The 27397-nt window shown below is 43.3% G+C and overlaps 1 protein-coding gene across 6 annotated transcripts in view; it reads left to right on the top strand.

Moving 5' to 3' along the window:
* RGL1 (ral guanine nucleotide dissociation stimulator like 1) overlaps nt 1–27397 on the top strand; it is a 277622-nt gene that overhangs the window by 135183 nt on the left and 115042 nt on the right. For 4 of the 6 annotated variants that reach the window (XM_086343419.1, XM_086343423.1, XM_086343424.1 and 1 more), the window contains exon 3: nt 13611–13721. In XM_086343419.1, the coding sequence (XP_086199545.1) occupies nt 13611–13721 (111 nt within the window). Of the gene's footprint in view, nt 1–12439; nt 12636–13610; nt 13722–27397 lie in introns of those variants that run through there. The other 2 variants (XM_086343422.1, XM_086343421.1) reach the window with 1 other exon arrangement.

The raw sequence follows: 27397 nt of genomic DNA, 5'->3' as shown, positions 1-27397 counted from the left end.
TTGTGCTCAGCCATGTCTGACTCTTTGTGACCCCAAGGACTGTCGGCCACCAGGTTCCTCTGTCCATGGGATTTCCCGGGCAAGAATACTGGAGTGGGTTGCCGTTTCCTTTTCTAGGGGATCTTCCTGACTCGGGGATCTAACCCATGTCTCTAGTATGTTCTACTATTAAGCCAATTAGCGCTACTTCTTTTTTAGGAAAAATGTGTAGTTCCCTCATATTTGGCATGTTTGATGAACTAGGCCATGCCCAGGGTTCTATTTGATCTGTGACCCCTCTGAGTCCTGGCCCTTCCCCTGTTCTGCTCCCTCTGCCTGGATTGCTTGCTCCTCTTCCCTCATCCACTTCTTCTCCTACTTCTGAGTCCATCTCAGCTCTCCCAGCTCACTGTGGAGATCATTTTCTCCGGGAAGCAACCCCTGAAATCCTATGGGCTCAGCCTGTGTACTCCAACAGTATCCCTTCTCTCTGCACTTAGCGTCCTGTCATGTAGGTGATTTGTTCTGTTTCTCCCTCTAATCCATCAGTGCCAGGAGGCATTCACCAGGACTGTCTTGTTGAAAGTTATTTCTGCAGTGCCTAGCACAGTGCCTGCTTTGTAGTGAACATGCAAATATTCATTGCACAGGAGTTCATAAATGGGTAAAAGAATCCCTTTGAGAGCCCAGAACAATTTCAGAATCAGAGTACATGAGAATCAGTCTTAGAATATTATGATCTAGCCTTTGGCTAAGTGACTTTCTACTGATTTCTGTTCTATTTAACAGGTATATTAATTAGAATGTAGGTCTGGCTACTTGTAACAGAGCCAAATTCACAACAATTTAAACAAGAAAGACTTCTAATTCTCTCCCACAGAATAGTCCAGAGACAGGCTGTCCAGCACTGTGGTGATGGCAGCTGTGTTCTATGAGACGATAGTCAGAGTCGGGCTGCTTCTGTCTTGATCTGATCTCCACAACCCCAAGATGATGCGCTTTTGCATGGTTCATGGTCACAACAAAATCCTGGGCGGTCCAGTTTAGCCCTGGAATCCTGGGAACCTGGAACTGATTCTAAGACCCCCTGGACCCTCTTTGGACAGTTCGAGTCTGATACTGATTTCTAGGACTAATCACATTGAGGCATTTCCTACTGCTTGCCCATCCTTTGCAGGTGGCGAGGACCAAGGACTTAGTCTGAGTTGGGCATGTATGCCAGGAATGCCAGCTGGTCTTCATGCTAAGGTCATGAGCCTTCAGCCAAGGGTGGTGTGATTTTCTGAGGTGCAGGACACACTGACTTCACAGCAAGGCATCCTGACCAGCTACCAGAGAGGAATTCCTTTGAATAATGTTATATTATCTATTTGACTATAAGCAAATGTATATTACTTATTTTGTTCTAAGGTTGCCATATAACTTACAGTTGTACTGTCATTTCTTTACAGTGCCTTTCTGTTGAATTTATATTATTCTGGAGAGAAATCATGAGATTTTTATGATTAAGGTTCAAGACGAAGGCCAATCTACTCTATCAATTCTCTCATCCTATAATACATACACACTCAGTTCAGACACACACACACCTCACCCAAGACCCTACCTCCCACTGCATGCATCCCAAACTCCCCTTTTCCACAACACACACACACACACACACACACACGTACACGTACCCATTATCTCTGGATGGAAAGGGAAGAAAAACCAGGATAGGCAGCTGTCTAGAGCATCCGCTATTCTATCTAGAAGAAGTTGAATCAACCAAGGGTTATAACTCCTTCCCTCCTCCTGCCCTGAACTAAATACATTTTCATTCTATAGACCTCATTTCATGTCCTAGACAAAACAGGATAAGTTTGAGTTAGTACCAGTTGATTCTGCCAGTTTAACAGGAAAATAACAAGAACCAAAAAGCTGTCTAAAATTTGTTCCTGGCAAAGGCAGTGTTTGAGATATTTTCTGATTTTTAAAGACATCTAATTGATATATGGCTCACAAGTAACTCTCTAAAACAGTGAGATTTACTTTTCTTTGTGTCCTTGTGTCTTTCTGCGTGAGTAGTTACCATACTTGCAGCATTTGGGTTAATTATGATGGAAGTTAGATTTCCATCATATATGTTTTTCTTTTCTTTCCACCTTCTCCAAAGTTCTCCTTTAAGGCAGAAACTTTCCATTCTTGGTTTCATCCAAAAGACAAATATTTCTGGGAAAACACCACATTTAAGCTATTCAGCAATTCTGGTGTTATGTAACTGACCACACTAGGACTTTCAATTAACTTTGGTTATATTTTATTGAAGCGTGTCACAGACTAGAATAACTAGTGATAATTAAATTTAAAAAAATCTTTTGTATGTCTTTAAACAGGGAAAATCCTTTTCAAATGTGTGCAGCATCTTGTGATGATGACAGAAAGTAAATCTTTAGTCATTGAAGGATTCCAAAGTTCACTGCCTGTATTCCAAGATTGATTTTAGTGTGTTTGAGAAGTTTTAGTGGCAGTAGGCTTTCCTTTCAGGCTTAGTTTCCATAAAACCCGAGCTCTCCCGGTTCCGCTTCCCTCTCTCTCTAGTCTTCTGGTTACTTTTGTTGGTCATCTTCAGTTGTAGACGCATTTTGAGATTGTTTAGGAGGGAGAATTATGTGCGTTAGTGATTTCAAACAACTTCCTATATGTACTAACTTGCAACTCACTTTCTCCATTTCTAGTCTTTATCTTTCCTTCCCATCACTTCAATATCTCTATTTTCTTTCTCTCCATAACTGAACTGATCATATTTTAACCCACAGCAAAATGCCATTTTCTCTTTGTTTTCATGTCTCTACCACAATCTCAGTGTCCCACTCTTAAAAATTTGCAGATCTTTTTTTTTTCCCCCTCTTCATTTCCTTGCAACATGCTGCCTATCCTCAAGTTGCAACATTTGTTTTTCCAAAATGTCATTCAGACTCTATTTCAAAATCCTTGTCTTGTCTCAGCCTAGGTGTTGATTATTTGGCAAGTACATGACTGTAATAGCTTCCTACCCGATGACCCTACCACTCCACTTTCTTACCTCTAAGCCATCCTTTGGACAAGTATTAGAATCATCTTGTTCACACTCTTTAATAATTTCAATTTCCTCTTAAATCAAACCAGGAATTTCCACCAACCAACTTCTTTATTTAAACTTCATTTCCCTGGACTACATTAGCCACTTTTCTAAGCAATTATTATCCTCTGAAGCTTCTATTCTTCCTACTGGAAGACTTCCTTTTCTTCCTTCCAGTACATATTGCTTTTTTATTTTTTCCTTCAAAGCTAGTGGTAACACAGCCTTAATAAAAACTGTAATTATCTGGGAGTCCTTTAAGGGCACTCACCTCCTGGCCCCTTTTCTCAGCTTCCTCTTAGAGACACACTGCTCAGTACCCTGCTCTCTAAATCTGTACCTGCTGATCTGTGGTTTTGTAAAGTCATTTTTTATTTTTTCCCTTTATGTTCCTTTTCTGCTTCTAGAGTATAAGCAACCTTAAGGTAGAGTTAATATCTACGATTTATTTATGGTCAGTTCAGTTCACTCGCTCAGTAGTGTCTGACTCTTTGCGACCCCATAGACTGTAGCACGCCAGGCTTCCCTGTTCATCACCAACTCCCGGAGCTTGTTCAGACTTACGTCTATCGAGTCAGTGATGCCATCCAACCATCTCATCCTCTGTCATCCCCTTCTCCTGCCTTAAATCTTTCCCAGCATCAGAGTCTTTTCCAAGAGTCAGTTCTTCACATCAGGTGGCCAAAGTATTGGAGTTTCAGCTTCAGCATCAGTCCTTCCAATGAATATTCAGGACTGATCTCCTTTAGGATTGACTGGTTTGATCTCCTTACAGTCCAAGGGACTCTCAAGTGTCTTCTCCAATGCCACAGTTCAAAAGCATCAATTCTTCAGTGCTCAGCTTTCTTTATAGTCCAACTCTCACATCCACACATGACTACTGGAAAAACCATAGCTTTGACTAGACAGACCTTTGTTGGCAAAGTAATGTCTCTGCTCTTTAATATGCTGTCTAGGTTGGTCCTAGCTTTTCTTCCAAGGAGCAAGTGTCTTTTAATTTCATGGCTGCAGTCACCATCTGCAGTGATTTTGGAGCCCAAGAAAATTTATACTTATATTTATTTATATTAAATTTATATTTATTTACTCAGCAACAATGACTAAGCACTTGCTGAATTTATAGCATGAATTTATCTATGTATCTCTCTGTTAATAGGTCGAATAGTTATTTATTGAGCGTCTACCATGTGTTGGATACTGTGTGAGGTGCTGGAGTACAATGATGAGAAAACTGACATTACCTCTGCCTTCATAGAGTTTGGGGGAAATGGATATTTATCGAATAATCACACAATTTGATGAAAAATTACAAATGTGATAGAACTGCAAAGGGAAAAGCTGCCATGAGAGCACATAATAGGGTGATTTAGCCCAAGTGGGAGAGGAGAGGAAGGAGGAATGTCCCCCAAAGAGGGAATCACATGAGTAAAGGTTCTGTGATGGTGGGGAGCCAGGTATGGTCAAGACATTGAAAGAAGACTGGGGTGGGGGACTTCCCTGGTGGTCCAGTGGCTAATACTCCGTGCTTTTAATGCAGGAAGCCTGTGTTTTTTCCTGGTCAGGAAACTAGATCCCACATGCCACAGTGAAGACTGAGGATCCTGTGTGCTGCAACTAGGGCCTGGCACAGTCAAGTAAACAAACAAGAAAGAAAGACTGGGGTCGCTGAGCCCGGAGAGTGTATAGAAAGTGAAGTGGAAGAGGCCAGCCTGGGCAAGACTTTATGGAATATGAAAAGGATTTAGGTTTTTATTCTTAGCAATGGGGAGCTACTAGAGGGATTTAAAATAGGTAGCCAGTGGAAATTTGCTGTATGACTCAGGGAACTCAAACTGGGGATCTGTGACCATCTAGAGGAGTGGGATGAGGTGGGATGTGGGAGGGAGGTTCAAGAGGGACGGGATATATGTATACCTATGACCGATTCCTGTTGCTATATGGCAGAAAGCAACACAATATTGTAAAGCAATCATCTTTCAATTAAAAAGAAATAAATTGAGAAAAAATAAGAATAGGAGGTGATGGTATGGTGATTTGAAAAGATTCGTCTGATCCCTGCGTGGAGGTAGTTTGAGGTAGGAGAGGACACAAAGCTTAGTATTTTTCTGTGCCATATAGAGACTTGATGTTGCTCACTGACTAACCAGTCTGGTTCTTTGTATCATGAAGTTTTTGCTTCAATCTGCAAAATCTTGAGCGACTCAATCTATAGGTCTGATTTTTCATGTAGTCAGTCTCTTGTAGCTTTTGCAACTTATTGACTTGACACCATTATCACCATCAGCAACCCTAACTGAGTATTAACTATGGTGCCAGATACTGTGCCAAAGACTCATTTAATTCTCGCTCTGAGCCAACGAGGAAGGTGTTTATATCCCTGTTTTTTTACAGACTTAGGGATGAGACCTTGCCTCCGAGAGAACTGGATTGATTTGGACTCAAATCTAGGTGTCTCTGACTATGTGTTCTAGCAGCTTTATTTGGGTTTTCGGTACCACTTCAATATATTATGGGAAAAAAAGAGGTTCCTTTAGGCCTGAAACAAGATATAATTTGGCTCATTGCCCAGTAACTTCTTCCAGAATCTTGGTCAAAGCCCATCCTGGCATTAGGTCACCCATCTCCCATTTTGTAGAATGTTTTGTTACATATCACAGGGACCTGCCATTATGTCTGAGCTGATTGTTCTAAGTTTTGATCTTTTCAACCATGTGAACACATTTCTGGATGTCCTTTACAGAAATCTGTAATTAGATGAGCTTATAATGCTTATTAGCCCAACTTACAAAACAGTATTCCAGTAACCAACTTCCTCCTCAGGAAAGCTTCATCAACAATTAAGAATAACCACCCCCAACTGGTAAACTATTAGTTGAAAAGCATTTATCATCGTGGCCAGAGGAGTCTTCTGCCATTGGCCTGCCATCTGTCAAGTGCTATTTATGTTTCTTCTGTCTCCATTTTCTACCCCCTAAAGCAGCCCCTTCTTTGGGTGTAGTGGGTCCGTCTAAAATTGACTTGTAATTTGCTTGCCTAAATAAATAACTCCCTAATAACAGAGCACAGAAAAATTTTAACTCCTACCTCATAGTATGTCCGTGATAATTAGTAAAAATAACTTTGGGCTCTCAGAAAATAGTACAACTCTCTACTGCTTTGAGTGTTTGGAGGACTGGTCATCTTTAACTAAGCATGACCGGTTCCTTGCCTTTTGCAAAGCAAGGTTGAAAGTTCAAGCAAAGAGTCGGTAAATGGAGCAACCCCCTTTAGCAGAGCTAGAAACGACCATAGCAGGATGCCTGGCTGATGGTGGAAGGCTGAAGAAGGAAAGTTAATGAGCAACATAGCTTATAAGCCTGAAGACTAGGGGGAAGCATTTCATAGGGATGTTGAGAGGATTAAGTGGTTTACATTTGGACAAACCTTTGATATTGCTGGGGGAAGGAGTTAAGAAGAAGTAACAGATTTATTTGTTTATGTACCTCACCAAAAGTTTTTTTTAGGGACCTACAGATAGCTAAGCTTTCCAGGTGGCTCAGTGGTAAAGAATCCTACTGCCAATGCAGGAGTTGTGGGTTTGATCCCTGGGTCAGGAAGATCCTCTGGAGAAGGAAATGGCAACCCACTCCAGTATTCTTGCCTGGAGAATCAATAACACGGACAGAGCAGCCTGGCAGGCTACAGTCTATGGGGTCAAAAAGAGTCGGACACGACTGAGTGACTGAGCGTGCATGCATGGAATGCTAAAGGTATATATAGTTTGTGAATAAAATGGTGCAAAGTGGCTATTATCAGTTCCACTCAAAAGTGGGAAAAATTTTCAAGCTCATCTGTTTAGGTAAGGGCTTTTGGAAAGCAGAGGCAATATGCACTCAGCAGTCCTAATGTGTGGAAGGAGAATCGTGACCTCTGAGTTATTTAGCTTTTTTCACGTAGCTGTGTTATTATTACTGTTGCTGTCTTTGGACTGTTTTCCTCTATAGTTTCAACTGGGTGCAGGACATCACAGTCCAGCAGTGAGTTTGAGGACAAAGCCTTGGCCTTCCCATTTCTATCTTATGCTGATGTTGCATATTTAAGACAAGTTTTTGCCTACTTATCTCCAAGTACAATGTCTATTATACTCGCACTGCTCTGACTCTTCTGTCACACAGTACAGTCTATTACCTGAGCAGACATCTAAAGAACATGCAGATTGCAAACCAAATGCAGTAAATGAACACAGAATTACACTAAAGGGAAAGAGTGTGGGGGTAGGGAGAGAAGAAGATACGTTTTTATTCAAGGCCGCCTGTGTTCCAAAAGCACTCTCTCAGGTACTTTATTTAGCATAGTTTATTCTGTTAGCTACTTTACATAGGATAGTTTATTTAACAGTCACGATAGGCATGAAAGGAAATATGAGGACAAGGCTGTGAGTAGAGAAGGTCAAGCTCTAGGTTGAGATATAACAAGTGTCTCATCATTTACCTAGGCACATAAGTATTACTCCATGTCAACCTACATACATAACTATACTATCACAATTTTTATATTTTCACTTTTTTCTTGCAGCCAGAGATGTAGAGTAAAATCTAGAAAAGCATGATGTCATAGAAGCCAATGACTAAATAAATGAATGGAATATATAAACTCTGTATTTCCATTTCTTGATAGATTCTCTTAAAGAATCTGCACACAAGCTGCTTACGTTTGCTGTTACCAGTTCTCTATTTATTGGCCCTGAGCAAGAAAAAAAATTTTTTCTGTCTCTCATTTGGGGTTCTTCCGTACGTCTTCCCTTTTCCTGTCATATCCTAAGAATCTTCTATTGCTTCTGACTTCCAATGATCACCAAATATGGTGACATAAAACCATTCCTAGCAACATCCTACTGCTTTAAGAATAGATATTTTCTGATTTCCTTCCCTTCCCCTCAGCTAACAAATCTCAAGTGTATAGTTCCTGTTAACTATAAACATAATACTGTACAGTAGATCTCTAGCACTTTTTCATCACTGAAGAGCAACTCCTTATTTGCCCCTCCTCTAGCTCCTGGCAACCACCCTTCTACTGTCTGCTTCTACAACTTTGATTAATTGAGATACCGCATGTAAGTGCAATCTTGCAGTATTTGTCCTTCTGTGACTGGCTTATTTAACTTAGCATAATGGCGTCTAGGTTCATCTGTGTAGTTCAGTTCAGTCGCTCAGAAGTGTCCAACTCTTTGTGACCCCATGGACTGCAGCACACCAGGCTTCCCTGTCCATCACCAACTCCCAGAGCTTACTCAAACACATGTCCATTGAGTCGGTGATGCCATCCAACCATCTCATGCTGTGTTGTCCCCTTCTCCTCCTGCCCTCAATCTTTCCCAGCATCAGGAATGAGTCAGCTCTTTGCAGCAGGTGGCCAAAGTACTGGAGTTTCAGCTTCAGTATCAGTCCTTCCAGTGAGTATTCAGGACTGATTTCCTTTAGGATGGACTGGTTGGATCTCCTTGCAGTCCAAGGAGATCTGTGTAGTTTGGTATGACAAGATGTCCTTCTTTTTCAAGGCTGAATAATATTCTGTGGTCTGTATATATCACACCTTTATCCATTGATGCGCTGATGTACATTTACATTGTTTCCACATTTTGGCTATTATACACAGTGCTGCAATGAGTGTGGGAGCACTCAGGTCTCTCTAAGATCTTGATTTAAATTCTTTTGGATAAATACCCAGTAACAGAATCGCTGGATCGTATGGCAGTTTTATTCTTAATTTACTGAAGAACCTCCACATTGTTTTCTGTAATGGCTGTACCAATGGACTTTCTTACCAATAGTGTCCAAGGGTTACTTTTTCTCCAAATCCTGGTCAACATGTGTGGTTTTTCTTTCTTTTTTTTTTTAAGTAATGGCCATCCTAAGAGGTGTGAGGTGATATGATATCTTATTTGGTTTTGATTTGCATTTCCCTGATGATTAGTCATGATGAGCTTCTTTTCACAGAACTGTTGACCATTTGTACATCTTTGGAGAAATGTGTTTTTTAAAGTCCTTTGCCCATTTAAAAATTCAGTTATTCTGGGTCGTCCCAGTGCATCCAGTATCGTGCACTGGGACGACCCAGAGGGATGGTATGGGGAGGGAGGAGGGAGGAGGGTTCAGGATGGGGAGCACATGTATACCTGTGATGGATTCATTTTGATATTTGGCAAAACTAATACAATTATGTAAAGTTTAAAAATAAAATAAAATTAAAAAAAAATATATATATATATCTTGAAAAAAATAAAAATAAAAATTCAGTTATTCTTATTTTTGCCATTGAGTTATGGGAGTTCCTTATATATTATGGATATTAAGTCTTTATCAGATGTTGCTTGCTAACATTTCCTCTCATACCATAGGTGGAATTTTCACTCTGTTTCCTTTGCTGTGCAGAAGTGTTTTAGTTTGATGTAGTCTCACATGTCTATTTTTGATTTTGTTGCCTCTGGTTTTGGTGTCATATCCATGAAATCATTGCAAACACCAATGTTATGAAGCTTTCCCCTTATGTAGTCTTCTATGAATTTTATAGTTTCAGGTCTTCTGCCTAAGTCTTTAATTAATTTTGAGTTGATTTTTGTGTGTGATGTTAGACGTGTTTGGTTTCATTCTTTTGCATGTGCACATCCAGTTTTCCCAGCACTATTTGTTGAAACTTACCAGAACTAACAAATGAATCGAGTAAAGTCACAGGATATAAAATTAATATATGAAAATCAGTTGCATTTCTATACATTAATGATGAACAATCTGGAAATGAAATTAAGAAAACAGTCCCACTTAAAAAAGCATTGAAAAGAATAAAATGCCTAGGAATAAACTTAACCAAGGAGATGAAAGATGAACTGCTGATATCTTTTAAACAAAACTTGACCTGTTCTTTTAGAACTATATAAAGTCATAGGTAGATTAATCTAGTAAATAAATTCAAACTTAGTTATAAATGGCTTACTGATTTATCCTCCCCAGATACTGATTAGGAGTATTTTAACCCAAAAGTATGTAATAAGGTAATACTGGCTGAGCTGCCTGCAGGTGGAATATTTTAAAATAAATATTTAAAAATTGTAAACTGCAACACTTCATTGTTCTGTCTAGCAGAAAACCGGCCAGCCTTTTTTTGAGGATTAACATTTGGACAAAATCACGTACATGATTGGGTATAAATACAAGTAGTTATTCTTGGAAAATCTCTCTGAAATTATTTAGTGAGAAGACATCATTTTAGATTTCCGCACATTGCGTACGTACAACTTTTCAGTGAGTCTGGGAAAATGCAGTTTGGGAGGAAGTGCAATAATAATAAGGGAATGGAGCTTTTTTGATCATGCCCTAGATGAGTTGTATACATATTGCATTTAATCCTTTTTCAGACTCTATGAGGTAGATGTTCGTTCCATTTTGTTATTGTTCTGGTTTAGTCACTAAGTTGTGTCCAACTCTTTTGTGACCCCATGGACTGTAGCCCACCAGGCTCCTCTGTCCATGAGATTTCTCAGGTAAGCATTTTGGAGTGGGTTGCCATTTCCTCCTCCAGGGGATCTTCCCGACTCAGGGATCGAACCCATGTCTCCTGAATCAGCAGGCGGATTCTTTACCAGAGCCATCAGGGAAGCCTTTGTCCCATTTTACAGATGAGGAAATGAAAGCCCAGGGAAGTAGATCCCAAGTTCACTCTTAATGTGAAACCAGGATTTGAAGCTGCATCTGCTGGGAGCCTCTTTTCCCCTTACTCATCAGGTAGTCTGCCAGGGAGTTGGTGGAGAGGAGGCTGATGAGATCTGAAACTTGACTGGAGCCTTGTGAGTTATAAGCTGCCCTGTCCAAGAAGGCTTCCTGGGAGGGGCAAGTTTGAAGAAACTTCTTAATATCCCTGAACTAGAAAAATGTAAGGGGTCATCTCCAAAGTCACAGCCAAAGATCAGGTTAAAGTAGTTATGAAATTAATCTGATGGGTTGTTTAACTGTCCCCAGGTGTATCTTGTGTTCTTCAGGATCACTGAATGGGGTGGGCCTGGAATGGCTTAAGAGGCAGGTGGTAGGTCTTCCTCTGGACACTGGGGACACTCTATGCTGGTGGTCACTGAAAGGTCAAGTTTACATGCTTTCGTAAAAATAGAAATAATCAAAGCTTGATAAAAAGAGCATCCCTTCTGTCCAATAGTTTCTGGTTGTTTGTGGGGAACTTTGCTGAGTGACTTCGAGAAGTTCTGAAGTATCCAAAGATCTTTTTATTTTTCCTGGATGCACCCTCACTGTCATTTAGTTTTGCTTTCCTGGGAACACCAGTACACTGGATTCTCTAGCTTTTCAGTTCATAATATATTTATTATTAACCAAAGCCCAGCCTTATGCCTTAGCATGGCAATTAGTAAGAGGCCTTTCTTTTAAAAAAAATTTAAAGGCTATTAAATTCATTTAGGGGAGAACAGTATAAAAGACATGCGCTCTAAACTTTTTTTTTTGCAATTGGCATGGAATTCTGTCATGTGCCAATGTTTGATTATATTATCATCTGGAATTTCGCTGTTGATTTACTTTCTGTTAGGACGAAACTGCCTCCGGCAGTGTCCTCCGAATGGCTCTCTCCCCGAGGTTATCATCCCACTGTGTCCCTACAGTACAGACAACGCAACCCATGGTGACAACTCACAGACTCACGGAACTTCCCGGGCCGCCGGTGGCCCAATTTCCACGCTGTCAGTCTCAGCAGAACCCTCTCCTGCTTTGCCCCTTTCCCTCCCACAGTGGCCAGTTACAGTTGATGAGCCTTAAACTATGGGGGGTAGAAAGACGTCCAGAGCCATTTCCTGTTGGTGGTGTGCTGATTCAGGACAAGCGCAACCCTGAGGCGTGGGTTTTGGAACACCCTCTGACCAATTCTTTTTTTTTTTTTTTTTTGTCCTTATGAAAAACTTCCTGGCTTCTAGTACTGCCATTCTCACCGGGGTCGCCCTGATTGAATCTAAATTCCATAGGTAACAAGCAGATAAAAGACGTTTATCCGACCCCCTCCTCCCATTCCTGTTTGCACCTCTTCCTCCTTTATTTCTTTGAGCGAGGGAAGGAAAAACACGCTTAGATCCCCAATACCACACCCGGATCTTTTGAGGGCACCTGGTGGCCAATCAGGAAAACCTGATCCACTAGAAAGGGTGGCTGGCTGCCGATCGCATTCAGAGCTGGAGAAATCACGGCATGCTAACTTTATCCGCGGGATTTCAGAAAGGGAGAGTGTGCTCCCGAGCACAAACAGGAAAGCCTGACATCACGGAGCGGCGGGGTGGCGTGGGGAGGAGTCTGCGGCGCCCTCGTTCGCCGGCTCGCTCGCCGCGCTCCCTTTGTGGCCGAGTCGCGCGCACCGGCGGCGGCGGGCGCGTGTCTGTGCTCCGTGCGCGGCGGCCGCGCGGGGCCGGGGCTTGGAGGCGCCGCGGCGGAGACGCGCGGGGATCGCGTTCGCCTGGGAGCGGGGCGCATCATGCCGCGTCCACACACCGGAGAGAAAACTGAGAATGAAATTGCTTTGGCAAGCTAAAATGGTAACGAGAACTCTCTGCCTTCTCCCGACGCTGCTCTGGTGGGGAATCTTCTCCCGCTTTCTCTGGGCGGGTTTTGGACTCCTCGGAGTGAGCGGAGCCATCCGATCCCAGACTTTGGAGCTCGGAGCTTTCTCCCTCGGCTTTCTCCGCCTTCCTCTTTGCGTGTCTTCTGCCTTTAAACCATACTTATTTTTCTCAGCAGTTGCCTTTGGTGTATCTGGGCTGATGTATGTCAGCAAAGGAAAACTTTTCAGGCAAGAGGTCTGTGAGTCTGGGTGATCCGCGGAGCGCCTCTGAGTCCCAGCGGCTCTTTAAACACAAACTTCAAGTTTAGGGAAACCCAGGGGGTCGCTGCACACAGCCGATGTGTTGCTTTTTTCTGCACTTGCCAGGTTATTTGACGGAAATAAAAACTTTTTCCCTCCCGCTAACTTTCTGGGTTACCAAACAATAAGAGGAGAAAAAAGACATGCGAAGCATTTCGTTCCAAAGGAGCGAGCACTCAGCATTTTAAACACTTATTTGTGGCAGAGTTTAAAAAGCAGTTTGCTCCAAGAACGGAGCCACTTGTAAAGAGACAAACTCTTTCTGCCAGTGGATTCTTTTTCCTCTCATTTAAGGAGGAAAAGTGAACCAGGACTAAACTTCAGTTTCTTTAAGAAAGAAAAAAAAAAAGACTTTAAAAAGGTATTTAAGATACGTGAAGGAATCTAGGAAGAATAACTAAATGGAAAAGCCCTGGGCTCTTGATAGCATAGGAAAGAGCTGGGGGGCCAAGAAAATCTCAGTATTCCGTCTATCACAGTGTGTCTTATGTTGCTCCGATTGTAATGTTTATTTTGAACAGCCCGTCTTATGCCCTGAGTGCTGTTGTAAGCAGCGAAGCAGCAGGGATAGATTGTGGTTAGTGAAGAGGGAACAAACAAACAAACAAACAAACAACTTTTTCTGTTTCTTTGTCCTGTCTCCTGGCAGAGCTCGATTCAGGACTGGGGTGAAGAGGTAGAGGAAGGAGCTGTTTACCATGTCACCCTCAAAAGAGTCCAGATTCAACAGGCTGCCAATAAAGGAGCGAGATGGCTCGGGGTGAGTAAAGCTGGGGAGACTGTGAGCCTTGGACTTGCAGGGCCTCTTGTTCTGTGAATATCATTATTATTTAGCAGAGGCAGGTTTTTTTTTTTTTCCCCCTCCGTTTCTTCTCTTTGGGCCTTAAAAAGGAAACTGCCAATGACCAAGTGTTTGCACTAGCCATACCAGTCTGTTTTTGTACTTATTCTTTTCCAAAGCGTCTCCCTTAGGTTTGTCAATAATTCAGAACCTCTTAGAAACATCTTGAGGTATTTGGAAAATAGAGTGAGGGTGGAGTGGCAGAAAGTAACATAGAGTAACAGGACCAGAAGATAGCACCGAGTCAGACAAGAGCCGTTTTGCCCCGCTGGCATCCTTTCTCTCCGTCTCCCCCGCTTTTGATCCTGACAGCCCTTCTCCCACTCCTGTTCCTTTACCAAGTGCCCAGAATGCTCAGGGGTGCTGGTCCTCCAAATCGGCCTCCGATGGGGGATGGCGCATTTCCCATGGCTGCATCCTTTACACGGGATTTAGTGTCCACCACTTCATGTGTCTAGTGTGTGGAGGGATGGGGATTTGGAGAAACACTGCTTCCATAAACAACATCCCCCCCGACCCCGCCTCACTGCTGAGATTTTAAAGTATTGGGTGAGATCATGTGAGTTATCATTATCTCCTAATGGATCCTTCAGCATATCCCAACTAAAGGGGCTGTAGGAAGCCTGGGCAGACACCATTATGTGGAAGAACGAATGAGTTATTCATCTGGAGGTAGAAGGACTCCTCTGAGAACAATGAGAGGTGACAAATAAGCCTTGAGAAAGAAGATAGCGGTAAGCGAACAGAGGATGGAGTGTGGTTTCCCTGGGCCTTATTCTGGCCATACTCGGGCTTCACAGCTGATGGGCTTGAGAACAGTGAAGATTATGCACCAGCATCCAATCTCTACTGGCTTTGGGTTTCAGAAAATTCATTTTTTTTTTTTTTTTTTTCAGTTTGAGCAGCAGTCAAAGGTCAGGTGTGAAAGAGGACAGGAAACAAAACTGCCCAGGGCTTTAAGACCAGAGGCAGCATGTGACTTGTAATTCCTGGAGTTTAAGGCAGGATGGCCAGCAGCAATGATTTCCTCTTCCGTGGGTCTTCTGGGCTGCTGACACAGGAGTTCACTGCTTTGGGCTTCCCCAGCTGCTTCAAGTCAGGCTGCGTGTTTGGGGTTGAAGTACCACGCTCTAGGGCAGTCAGTTGTTGCATCTGCAGGTATGGCCTAGAAAGGTAGGAGCTTTTCCTTTGAAAGCCTGAGGTCTTCACTTATTAAGCAGGTACCTTACTCAGAATATGATTTTGAAATTAATCAGATGCATTACCAGCAGACCTGATAGGAAAAGCAGAACTAGAGTTCTGACAAGTCATCACTTTATTTTTGGTGGTTGCGTGTATTGCATTTTATTTAAATGCGGTACTGATGTGGTTTGGCCCGAGTATTTCAAAATGATTCACAAGCTTCTGAAGCAGCTGCCTTCAAAAGGGTCATTACATTTTCTGATGCCAGGTTGTTCCTCTCTTTATAATGAGACTGATGTTGCTTGGACAACAGCTTTAGTTTTTGGCCAAACGCAATAGCCGTGAATGAGTAAGTCAAGGGAAAATGGACAGGTTAACTCTGTAGGTCCCAAACACAATGAGGTATGGTTCATTTAGATGTCCCCAGTTATTTGGTAATTCTCACTGACCATTGTGCTCACGGGACTCCTCTTCTCTCCGCCTCCTCACAGACTCCTCACATTTATGCCCAGCTCAGAGTTGGTTCATCCTGGATTTAGCAGTAGAGCTGAAATACCAAGAGGGAAATATGTGAAAAGATTGCTTCTAGTTGATGGAGGGATTTGTCCCCTCCTCCCATTTCAACAAAGTATGATTTGCTGTGATCACCCCTCGTGCTCAGGAACCAGTTCTAGGAACCCTCCCACCCCAATCCCCCTTGTTTTCTTGTCTTCGGTGTCCTGTTGGGGAGCACTGTTTTTGTCCTTGGAAATTCCAGACTTAATTAAAAGTGACTCAACCAATTGAGCCATAGCAATTACAAAGCTTTTCTCTTTAGGCCTGTGAGTGGCTTCTCTATACTTGTTTTTCCAGTCACCCTTTCAGAATTCTTCAGAGCAACCAGTTTTATTTACTGACTTATTATTGACCTATAGCTGATGTGCACTCCGGTGTTAGTGGTCCCATATGCTACATGATGATTTGACATTTGCACACATTTATGAAATGATCACCATGATAATCCTAGTAAGCATTTGTCCCCATACAAAGTCACTGCGATGTTATCGACCGTATTCCTCACGTCAAAGCACCTGGGTTTATAGTGAACCAGAGACAGAGATGAGGTGAGCTCATGTCAAAATATGACAATGGTTCATGAGGAAAGGTGGAGTTGTGATTATCTCTTTCCACATGAGGAAACTAAAGTCCAGAGAAGTTAAATCACTTGCTGGGGTCACACAGCTAGGAAGTGGTAGAGGCTGGATTTGAACCCACATATTTAGTTCCTTGCTAAACAAGGAGCTGCCTGGGACCTGAAGGCTGCTTCCGTAGTAGTGGAAGAGGCATTGACTCGGAAGAGCAAGGGTGCTTAGAATATACTTTCCCCACGTATTACCTGGTTCAAGATGCAGGACATGCAGCTTTCTTTTCTTTATGCCTTGAGTGACAACTTGAGCTGCAAATCGAGGTGCTTGTTGTGAAGATGTGTTTCTTGTTGATAAGCTCTCCATCTTGGCTGTGTAAAGTGTGGGGCACCAAAGACGTGCGAGCTTATGTAGCACCTGAGGGTGGGTAGGACGCTCATTACAAGTCTGTAAGGCTAATTAGGAAAGCCTAAGTGACTGAGTGGGCTTCCCAGGAATCTGCCTGCCAATGCAGGAGACCCGGGTTCCATCCCTGGTCTGGGAAGATCCCCTGGAGAAGGAAATGGCAACCCACTCCAATATTCTTGGCTGGGAAATCCCATGTAGAGCCTGGCGGGCTACAGTCCACGGGGTCCCTAAAGAGGCTACAGCCCACGGGATCCCCAAAGATTTGGAGACAACTTAGCATCCGTACGATAACAACAAAGTGACTGAGTATAACTTTTGTAGTTTCTAGTACTCTGATCACAAAACAGAATTAAGATCCAATTTGGGAAGAATAACAAAAAACATTACACATCCTTAGATGTGAAGTATCATTCAATCCAAAACGTTGAGGACATTGTTTGTTTTGTTTGTGAAATTTTGTGTTCAGTTGATCTTTTGAAGTAACACCCTCTGTCTTCAGTTGTAAGTATACAGCCAGCTATGGCCCAGGCTGGATTTAGTGTATATGCAGCTGTGACTTCGCTCACTGACAGTGAAGTTAGGCTGGGCAACTTTGAAAAACCAAATATTATTGAAATACTGACTCAATTTTCTCTTTACAATAACATCTTAGCCTGGGATAATTTTACCCAGCTATAACCCTCAAAGAAAAATGGTTCTGATTATGTCAGAGAATCATAAAAATCTCAGGGCTGGAAGAGACATTAAAAATAATGTGTCCAACTGTTCGATTAAGCTTGTAGAAGAATTTCCAGTAATTTTTGGAAGAGCAAATGGTGAAAAGTTATTATTCTACTTTGGTCCCAGTGTTGTGGTCATACATTGAAAATGAAATGTAGAAACAATTTAGGAAAATATCAGTATTCTCTGGAAGCAGGAAATGTCCCATTTTAGGAGGACTATTCAAATGGACGGAGGAAAGGGGAAGGGCTTCAGTGTCCAGAGCCCATTTTGCTGTCTTCAGACTATGACAGGCTGAGGGTCCAGAGACATCTGTCAAACCCAAGGTTATCTCATAGTGGGGATATTTGTTTCACAGGCAGGATTGGAAGAGTGCGGTCACCTCTGCAAGGTCTGTGGGGAGTGGAATGGTTAGCAGATAGTCACATGGCTTTTCTCGGTTCTGGGCTTCTGTGGCCCGTGTGTGGGGCCCCAGTGCCTCCCTGCCCTTCGTCCCATGTTTATCTCCCACAGAGGCCCTTGTTGGGTTGAATTGAAATATTTGATAGCTGGGAGGCTGGTAAAGATAATGAAGTGGGACAGGAGAAACAGAATGCCTTTAGAAATAAAAGGAACTAGAACTCTGTTCTGGGTCCTCGTGGGTCGTGTGAGTGTAGCGGGAAGGTAAGCACGAGTCAGTCTGGGTGGAGACGCTGACCTCAACTTGAGTAGACTGTTGGGATTGAGTCTAGCTGGTGTTTCCGTGGCCCTGCTATCCACAATGCCTTTAAATGGCGTCCAGTTCTTTGAATTTTCAGCTCCCTTCACTTCTGGGAAGCTTCTCTGATCTCCCTGGCCTGGAGGAGGTACCCCTTCTGCGTGTTCCAGAAGCATTCTTTATCTCTCTGTCATTTATTTACCTCCCTCTGCTGTAACTGTTTGTTTGTATTTCCCATTAGACTCTTAAGCCCTGTGAAGTGGGAACTGTGACCATCTAGTTGGCAGAAACTCAGTATTTGTTGAATGAATGGATCAAGCTTCATGCCTTCTGGGGAGGCAGATATTATCTTGATAAATATGAAGGTATGGTTGCTCCTGACTTAAAACCAAATTAGCATGAAGATGTTAGCTTATAAAGAAGAGGGGTGCATGGGAGTGAGAAAAACTAATTAGCTATGATTACAGCTGTCTTACATCCTTTCTATAACAAAGCAGGGCCCAAACAAAGGTAGTGATTATTCATTTTAACCAAAAAAAAAAAAAAAATCATGGCAGTGAATTAACTTGCCTTTAAAAGCCCAGAGGTCCAGTTGTATTGAGTGCTGAAGAAAGAAAGGCGATGCACAAGTTAGAAAGTGTTGGCAAACATTACCATCATGTGTGGTCGTGTGGTTGGAGGGCTCAGGAGCAGGGTTTTGGAATTTTTAGGGGATAAGCCTAGAGAGGCCCTCAGTTTATAGTTCGTCATCCTTGTTTTCATCTAGGAAAACAGGCCCTTGGGTTGCCTTATTCTGGTATATCAGAATGTTTAATTTAAGCTTTAGAAAGTAAATTCCAAAATTTAGCAACCATCTGTAAAAGAACCAACTGGTATTTTTCATGTTGACCATGGGAACGTGTTTCTAAAATAATCCAATATTATGGCACGTGGCCTCCACCCATCAAGAAGATACGGTAAATTTCAGTTGCCTGAGCTATTGTTGTTACCTTGAGTGCTTTCACTGCTTTCAGAATCTTCTGGGGTCTGTGTAAGGAATATTTAGCACGTAAGCCAAGAATATCCATTTCAGTTCAGCAGTTCTGGGGACACTCAGTCAAGTTCAAGATACATGTCTGTCCCCAGCAAATACATAACAGTGTAATCATGAGGCTCATTAACTCCTGTGCTTACAGTATACGTGTGGCCTCAGCTGTGTCCGACTCTTTGTGACCCCTTGGACCATAGCCCGCCACGCTCCTCTGTGCATAGGATTATCCTGGTAAGAATACTGGAGTAGGTTGCCATTTCCTCCTCCAGAGGATCTTCCTGACCCAGGGATGAACCTGCGTCTCCTCCGTCTGCTGCATTGGCAGGCAGATTCGTGACCACTGTGCCACCTGGGAAGCCCCATAGTATATGTGCCGTAAAATTAATATTATAAACATATTTCATTCTTATTTCTGTCAAATTTTAAAGAAAAATTTCCTGGGGTTTTAAATTTAGCATGGAAAGACGAGGAGTAAAGTCAGTACTCCGCCTTTCCTCTTCAGCTCTTAGCTTGGATTCTCCGCTGCCCCATCCCACTTATTTTGGTTTCCTTTGTCCACAGCATGCATATCCTTGTATGTATCCCCTTTCTACATAATCAGAATCCTGTAGTGACGGACCTCTACACATTTTGCACTAAAATATGTAGTAATAGGCTAAAATAAGTAAAATGTTTAAATTTCTACCCACATAGGAAAGGAAAAAAAAAAAAAAAGATGTCTGTGAACAGAGCAAGGCAAATACTGGTGAAATGGGGGAAGATAGGGAGTCGCTTTGTTTCATGAGAGATGCTCAGCAGGCTCGTGTGTGGGTTGCTGATGAGTGTGGCTGTCCCCACAGAGTTGATCTGGAATCTGGAATCTGGGCAGTTTCTGGGTTGATTGCTAGTGAAACACCCACGGTGAACTCCCTCGCTGCCATTGCCGCTGTGCGTTTCTGTCATCTGCATTGGAGTCTGCTAACCTCCCCTTTCATAGGATCCATTGATTGACCAACAGCCTACTTTATGCCAGACACCCCGTTAAACCTTGGGAATCCAAAGTGATACAAGACATACCCCTTATTCTTCAGGAGATTTCAGGTCGTAGGGGAGACAGAAACGTAAGCTAATTACCATGTATTGTGCTCAGTGTGACCAGTGCTGTGTGAGACATCAGCGTTGGGTGTTAGGGGAGCCGAGAAGGGTGGTGTGTATATCAGGTGGGTGTGCGCACTCCTGGAAGGCTGCACGGAAGCAGGGTCCTTTTGTGGTGAATTTGATGGATGATTAGGAGTTAGGTGAGGATGTGGGGGGCACTGGAGGCAGGCATTCCAGCCAGAGAGCACAGTGTGGTAGAAAGCGTGGGGGCCAGAGATGAGAGCCCCTTGTGAGGCTCACCCTGGGGAAGAGGGAGGGGCGCCTGGGCGGGCAGTGATGGGCAAGGACCCCAGAGAGCAGGGCTGGAGCCAGGTCTGTGCTGAGCTGTGGAATTTGCTTGGTCCTGAGCACTGGGTTGTCATCACTGAAGGGCTTTTGGCAGAGTGGCTGGGTCAGATTTACATTTTAGAGAGATGACTGACAGCTGAGGGATGGATGCCAGGGGAAGGAGCTGGACTAGGGAAGGAGGCTGACGTGGTCATGAACTGAGGAAAAAGACAAGGACCTGGGTGAAACCGGGGCAGTGGAGCAAAGAGGGTGGGGTGTAGGGAGGACTGATGTTGAAGCTGAAACTCCAGTACTTTGGCCACCTGGTAAGAAGAGCCGATTCATTTGAAAAGACCCTGATGCTGGGAAAGATTGAAGGCAGGAGGAGAAGGGGATGACAGGGGATGAGATGGTTAGATGGCATCACCGACTCAATGGACATGAGTTTTTGAGTAAACTCCGGAAGTTGGTGATGGACAGGGAGGCCTGCTGTGCTGCAGTCCATGGGGTCGCAAAGAGTCGGACACGACTGAGCAACTGAACTGAAGTGTAGGGAGAGTGGTGGGAGTAGAGGCTGATGAGAGGAGGCCTGGCAGGCGTGGATCTTAGCCACCTGGGGTTCAGAGAGCAGGTCAGAAGCCTTCTGGCTTTCTAGGGTCAGCAGCACCTTCTTCTCATTGGATGAAATGTCCTGGGGACTTCAAGGCAGGCTTGCTCCATGTAAACACTAGCGAATGTCCTGTCGGCATGCCCTGAAGACCAGACCCAGGCGTGCCTGCTGTGTTCTGTCCAGAGACGTAGTCTCGGATCTGGCTTATGAATGAGGGGCAGCAGGCACTGCTTGTTTCTCAGATTCCAGAGTTCTTTGAAGAGCTTGTGGTTTCTGTGTTTTTTTTTTTTTCCTTCTAAAGTCTTCTGTTTCCTTACAAACTAAACAGATTGAATCTGTAGGCCACAGAGAGAGAATAAATATGGAACCCACAGGACTATGATTACAGAGTTGTATTTTAGACAACGGCAGTTAAAGTTATAATTGTGTTGTTAGAGACACAAGAAATTTTATGGTTAGGTGTTCTGGTCTCTTTCTTTCTCCCTGCTCGATGTCTTTAAACTCTTTCTATTTATTCTGGCTGTTGGCATGACCACTCTCAGAGGCTCAGTCTGATCGCTGATTCTACTCGTACAAAAGAAGAAATTTGGTAAGATCTAATGCTTCCTTTTGGGGCTTCCCTGGTGGCTCAGATTATAAAGGATCTGCCTGCAATGCAGGGGACCTGGGTTTGATCCCTGGGTAAGAAAGATCCCCTGGCGAAGGGAATGGCAACCCACTCCAGTATTCTTGCTTAGGAAATCCCATGGACAGAGGAGCCTGTTGGGCTACAGTCCATGGGGTCACAAAAGAGTTGAACATGACTGAGCGACTAAACAGTGCTTCCTTAGTTTTCCACCTACCACAGTCCTAATCTTTCTCTCTTATACACACACACAGACATGCACACACCATAAATTGAAATGTCTTTTGGTATTATATTTTTTTAGGATTTGGTGCATCTTTCTAATGTCATTTCATGACCTCTTCTATATAACTTCCTGGAGCTTCCCTGGTGGCTCAGAGGTTAAAGCGTCTGCCTGCAATGCAGGAGACCTGGGTTTGATCCCTGGGTCGGGAAGATCCCCTGGAGAAGGAAATGGCAACCCACTCCAGTATTCTTTGCCTGGAGAATCCCATGGACGGAGGAGCCTGGTGGGCTACAGTCCACGGGGTTGCAGAGTCGGACACGACTGAGCGACTTCACTTTTACTTTCTGTATAACTGATCAAAGCCTAACTTTGTCTCTTTTGCTTGGTTTCCCTTGTGCCATTATTGTGATTGATTAAGTTTCTTCTATTTAGGAACTGTCTTCAGTTTAAAAAGAATATAAATGAAAGGAGGAAGGAATAAAGGTAGGAAAAGATTACATTAGGTGGAAGACACCTCCTTGGATAAAATCCCATTAGTCTTGTGCAGAGAGAGAGAGGCGTGTCTTCTACTGCTGATCCTTTGGGCTTAACACTGTAGGAACACCTGCACCTTTTCACCACGGTGGCTGTGTACTGTGTTTCGATGAATGGGGTTTTTGCGTGGCTTGGTTCCTCAAAGCCATCTTTATATCATGCCGTGTAGGCCTGACTTCTGAGGATAATGACAGTGGTGGTTGGGAGTGAGATGGTGTGTTGCTGGGGGCTCCGTATATCCTTCCACCCTCACAGAATCATTACCCTACATTTTCTAGAGTTTAATTGCTTGTACCATCTGTGTTCCACTCATTTGCATTCATTTCCACACAGTTAATCTCTTCCCATGTACACTCCTCCAGACAGTCTTTATTTGCTCTTTTCAGCAAGGAATTGAGCAATTTAACTTTTCTCCCTTTGTTTCATTTCCTGCTGATTTTAATACCCATCCTCATCTTTTATAAAAGCAAAGCCAAGGCTGGATCCTTCCAGCTTCATCATTCTAAAGACAATTTGAAGGCCACAGACAAACTGTTTCTGCTAAAAGTAGAATGTCTTTGGTCAGTAAAGCCATCAGCTGAGGCTTTTGGCAACTCTCTTGGTAGCAACTGTTCTTTAGTCAGATGCTGTTCTCCTGCCCGTGACTTCTGTCACTGCTGGTGACAGAGCTAAAAATCTGTGGACGATTTCTAACAAAAGTGCATGTAATGGATGTAGGTAAAAATAATTGAAACTAGATTTGACATTGGCTGAAAATGAAATGCTTCATAGTCCTGGCTCTTCTAATTAAAGTTGCAGTCCTTGAAATTCTTTATGGAGATAACGGATCCTCCCAAATAGAAAATTCAGGAAATCGGAAGCATTTGGTTAGTTTGTGCAGCATAGGAAAACATTTGCTATCTTCTATCCAAATATTGACTCCTCCCAATAACACAACACGAGGAGCCTATCTGTGTTACACACGACTTAACCAGGAATGAACAGGGCCCAGAGCCATCAGGTCCTGGCTGGGGAATCAGCTCCGGGTTCTTTCACCCTGGCTTGGAGCCTTTGCAGGAGACGGCACCTCCTACTTGCTCTTTCTTTTCAGGGTTTTTTTCCCAGCAGGAGTGCCAGTTGAGGGAGGTAACTCATGCCCTGGTCATGAGTCTGTGCTCTGGAGCCAGACAGACTTGAATCCAGAGCTGGCCTCTTCCTGTGTGTGGCAACATGGGCTTGAGCTCTGAAGTTACTTCTCTCAGCCCAAGTTCTTCACCTGGAAAGGGAGGAAATCAGCAGTCCCCTCTGGACAGAATTACTGTGAGGAGGGAGTTGTGTAGGTAAGGTGCTTGGCACTGAGCCTCGGATAGGGTCTTCCCTTCCTCACTGAGCAGTGGGGCTCCCATGACGACCCCACTGTCTGGGAGCCCTTTTGAAAACCCCACCATGGAACCGTGTAGAGGCGTGAGTCCCCCTGATGCTTGCTGTTGTATGGAAATCAGACCGCTTGACTGAGACACAGTCTTAGAGACGCTTCGTGTCCCTGACATCCCTTTCTCGTTTTGCACATCTGGGAGGAAGGGCTGTGGCAGGCTTTAGTAATCCTTGTTTATTAGAAGTAACATGCATCATTGTGTTTTCTCTGCCTGGCTGCCTGTACGATGAAAGACAGTTATGGCCTGGGCTCCAGTATTTCGCATTTCAGATTCCTTCGGTTTTCCTCTGTAGTTAATTTGTCAGTGTTCTGATTTTTTATGCTTTAAAAATATTTTATGACTTAACAATGGGCTATATTCTGTCTTCTGCATTTGCTATTTCTGCCTGAAAAATGGGAAAGTAGGAAACGATTTTTTTTTTTAATCGCTTGGTAAACATGCTAATCATTCTTCATTGGACATAATGTGGTATGTGAGTAAGTTGTGGTTGCACAAGTTAGAATAAAGATTAAATTTCTCATTGGGCCACATATTGTGAAGTTAGCTAATGCAGTACTGGAGCCCCAGACTGGGAACGAACTAAATTTTTCCTGAGGTTGTGACTTTTAGAATGTCACACAACCGTATAAACCGTCGCTTTCCTGATCTGTGAAATGGAAATGCTCCTTCTGCCCTTGGGTTTTGTGAGGATCACATGAGTTAATGTATATATGCTAAGTCTCTTCAGTTGTGTCTGACTTGTGACCCTGTGGACTACAGCCTGCCAGGCTTCTCCGTCTATGGGATTCTCCAGGCAAGAATGCTGGAGTGGGTTGCCGTGCCCTCCTCCAGAGGGTCTTCCCAACCGAGGAACTGAACTACGTCTCTTACGCCTCCTGCGTTGGCGGGCGGGTTCTTAACCACTGGTGCCACCTGGGAAGCCCAATGTATATAAAAGTACTTTTAAATATGTAAATGATTATACAAATACCAAGGATATTCTTATTGTTACCTCAAGGCTGTTTATTTTCTTTTCCTCTCCTCATCACCTAAATGCTTAACAGGCATATGGTCTGTTGCCTTTCTTCCCTCATCCCAGAGGGAATCTTTTCTACATTTTTTTTTCTCCCATTTGCTAATAACCTAATGATATCTTTATGTTTAGCAAGTAGTAGTGTTTCCTCTGCCACAACCATTGTTACTGCTGGTACTGGTATTCTAGGTGCTTTGAAAGTGCAGACAAGGCTTCTCTCAATAGATTGGACGTGGAAACAAATACTCCAAACTCAAGATTCTGGACAAATGCAGTACATATCCTGCACATGAAAACCTTTCTCTTTCTTTTCTTATTTTCTCGCTAGTAGGATTTTGTTTGTTTTGAGGTAGTGGCTGTTGCTTTTCTCTCTCTCTCTCTGGGATACTTTTAATTTGTTGCAGAGAAGGACAGTAAAGTTCATATACCAAGGAATGGAAAGTGCTTCCAGCCTTTCAGAGCTGCTGGAAAGTTAACGCTTGCTTTGAGGCCAAATCCTGATGTGGGACTTGAACTCATGACCTAATAATGCCAGAGGCGAAATGTTGCCAACCAGCCCACACAGAAGATGCGGACATTTAAAATACTTCCTTTGAGTAGTCCCGTTGTTGCCTTCTGGGCTCTCTTCTCTCTTTCAGCCTTTTCTTGCGGCATTCCTGGCTTCCCTGTTAGGAATACAATTTTAGTTTTTAGATCTATTTTTTTCTCGCTGTCTTTCCATTTGCTTTTGACAGTCTCTTCCTTCTTGCTTTCCATTTCTCCTGGGTGAGTTCCTTGTTTTGTTCCTGTTCCTTCCTGTCCTTCCTCTGGACTAAAAATAGTCTCCAAGGTCCCTGGCTTCTTGCCCACAAACTTGACCTTCCTGCTATTCATCGAGGGTCCCCCGTGAGTGTCTTAAGATCCTTTACTATGCTCTCAAGATAATCAGACTCCTGCATCCATTCTCTGTTGCTTATGCCTCTTCTCAGCTGACTTATGGGGCTAACTGACCCTTGTCCCCAGGGCTGTAATTGAAAACTAAATCTCTTGTACAAAGATGCTGAATAAGCGATTTGCTCACGTTAAAGTGTTACTGACAGAGCCTGAATTCTCTCTGCATGTGCTGACTCTGTGGGTGGTACAGAAGAAGGCATCTCACACAGTGATTCGAGGTGCTTGTGTAATATCCTTCTCTGCGGAGCAATGGTGTCACAACCAGCTGAGCCCAGGAACCAGCGTTTTCATCTATCATGCTGCTTGTGGGTACCCCAGGGGGACCTGCTGCCACTTGACTCCCACAGAAGTATTTCTCAGGGAGCTAAAGTTGGTTAAAGTGTTTCTTCATGAACATTCCTTGGTCAGAATTGAAGGATTATGATATTCTTTACAAAGAGTGACTTTCTGTCCAGTGTTGACCTAGACAATCCACAAATGAGTGTGTCTGCTCTAGGGATAAAGGCTTGTAAAACTTTAGATGACTGGGCTGAAAAGTGCTGATCGTGGCAGCTCCGATCTCAGCACCCAGCCCTAACCTGAACTCCCTGTTTTGCTAAGAGTTAGAGCAGCAGGGCACGTGATACTTTTCTGTGTGGCAGATGAAGGCTTAAAAGGTTTCTTTCCATCTGTCTGTCCCTCCAACTCCTTACGTGGGTTATGTCGCTATGAAAAGAACTAGCCCTACTTTTTGTTGAGAATACAGAGCTGTAGATTTCATCAGCCATGTGAGGTCCACGTTTCTACGCAGCGCCGTCTTCCTCCTGACACTGCTGATGCCACTGTGTCAGCCTGCAGTGCTTTTCTGTTCACTGATTGACCAGTAAACGACTTATCTTTCAAGTCCCAGCTCAAATGCCATCTGTACTCTTCTCCTTTCTCCCTCTTCTAGATTAATTATCCTTTTATCTGGGTCTTTTTAGCACTTTACCAAAGCTCAATTACAGCACTTATCACACTGTATCCTTTTTTTGTTTCCAAATGTTTCTCTTTACCCTGTTCATTTGAGTACCTCAAGGGCAGAGGGTGGGACCATGTTTAATTAATCATCATATTCCCATCGCAGGGAACCGTGTCCGCGCCACAGTCAGTACCACTTAGTAAGCCTCTTACAAGTCGTTTGACCTAAACTCTAATAAAACATGTGTCTTCATGATCTTTTTTTTTTTGGCCATTTGATAATGATGTAAATCTCATTCTTTGAATTGAAAAGGAAAATATTGAATAGGTAAGCTAGATCTGATTTATATTTTATACTTCAACGAATGACACAAGAAAAAAAGAACAATGCTGATTTTGCCTTATTTCTGTCACCATTGCTTCTTCTACATATTTCGTGGTCTTATGAAATTGACTGAACTATTGTGGGGAACTCTATAGGTAGAATTACATGGTATTTAAAGTTAACCCACAAGGGCTTTCCTGGTAACTCAGATGGTAAAGAAACTGCCTGCAATGCAAGAGACCTGGGTTTGAGCCCTGGGTCGGGAAGATCCCCTGGAGAAAGGAATGACTATCCACTCCAGTGTTCTTGCCTGGAGAATTCCATGGACAAAGGAGCCTAGTGGGCTACACAGTCCATAGAGTTGCAGGGAGTTGGACATGACTGAGTGACTGAACACACACACACACCACA

Source organism: Bos grunniens, chromosome 16, assembly GCF_055505025.1.
Source record: "Bos grunniens cultivar Pamir isolate PY7600 chromosome 16, Bosgru_T2T1.0, whole genome shotgun sequence".
NCBI lineage: Eukaryota > Metazoa > Chordata > Mammalia > Artiodactyla > Bovidae > Bos > Bos grunniens.
Note: the sequence above shows the minus strand (reverse complement) of the source record. Positions and strands in the feature narration are given on the sequence as shown.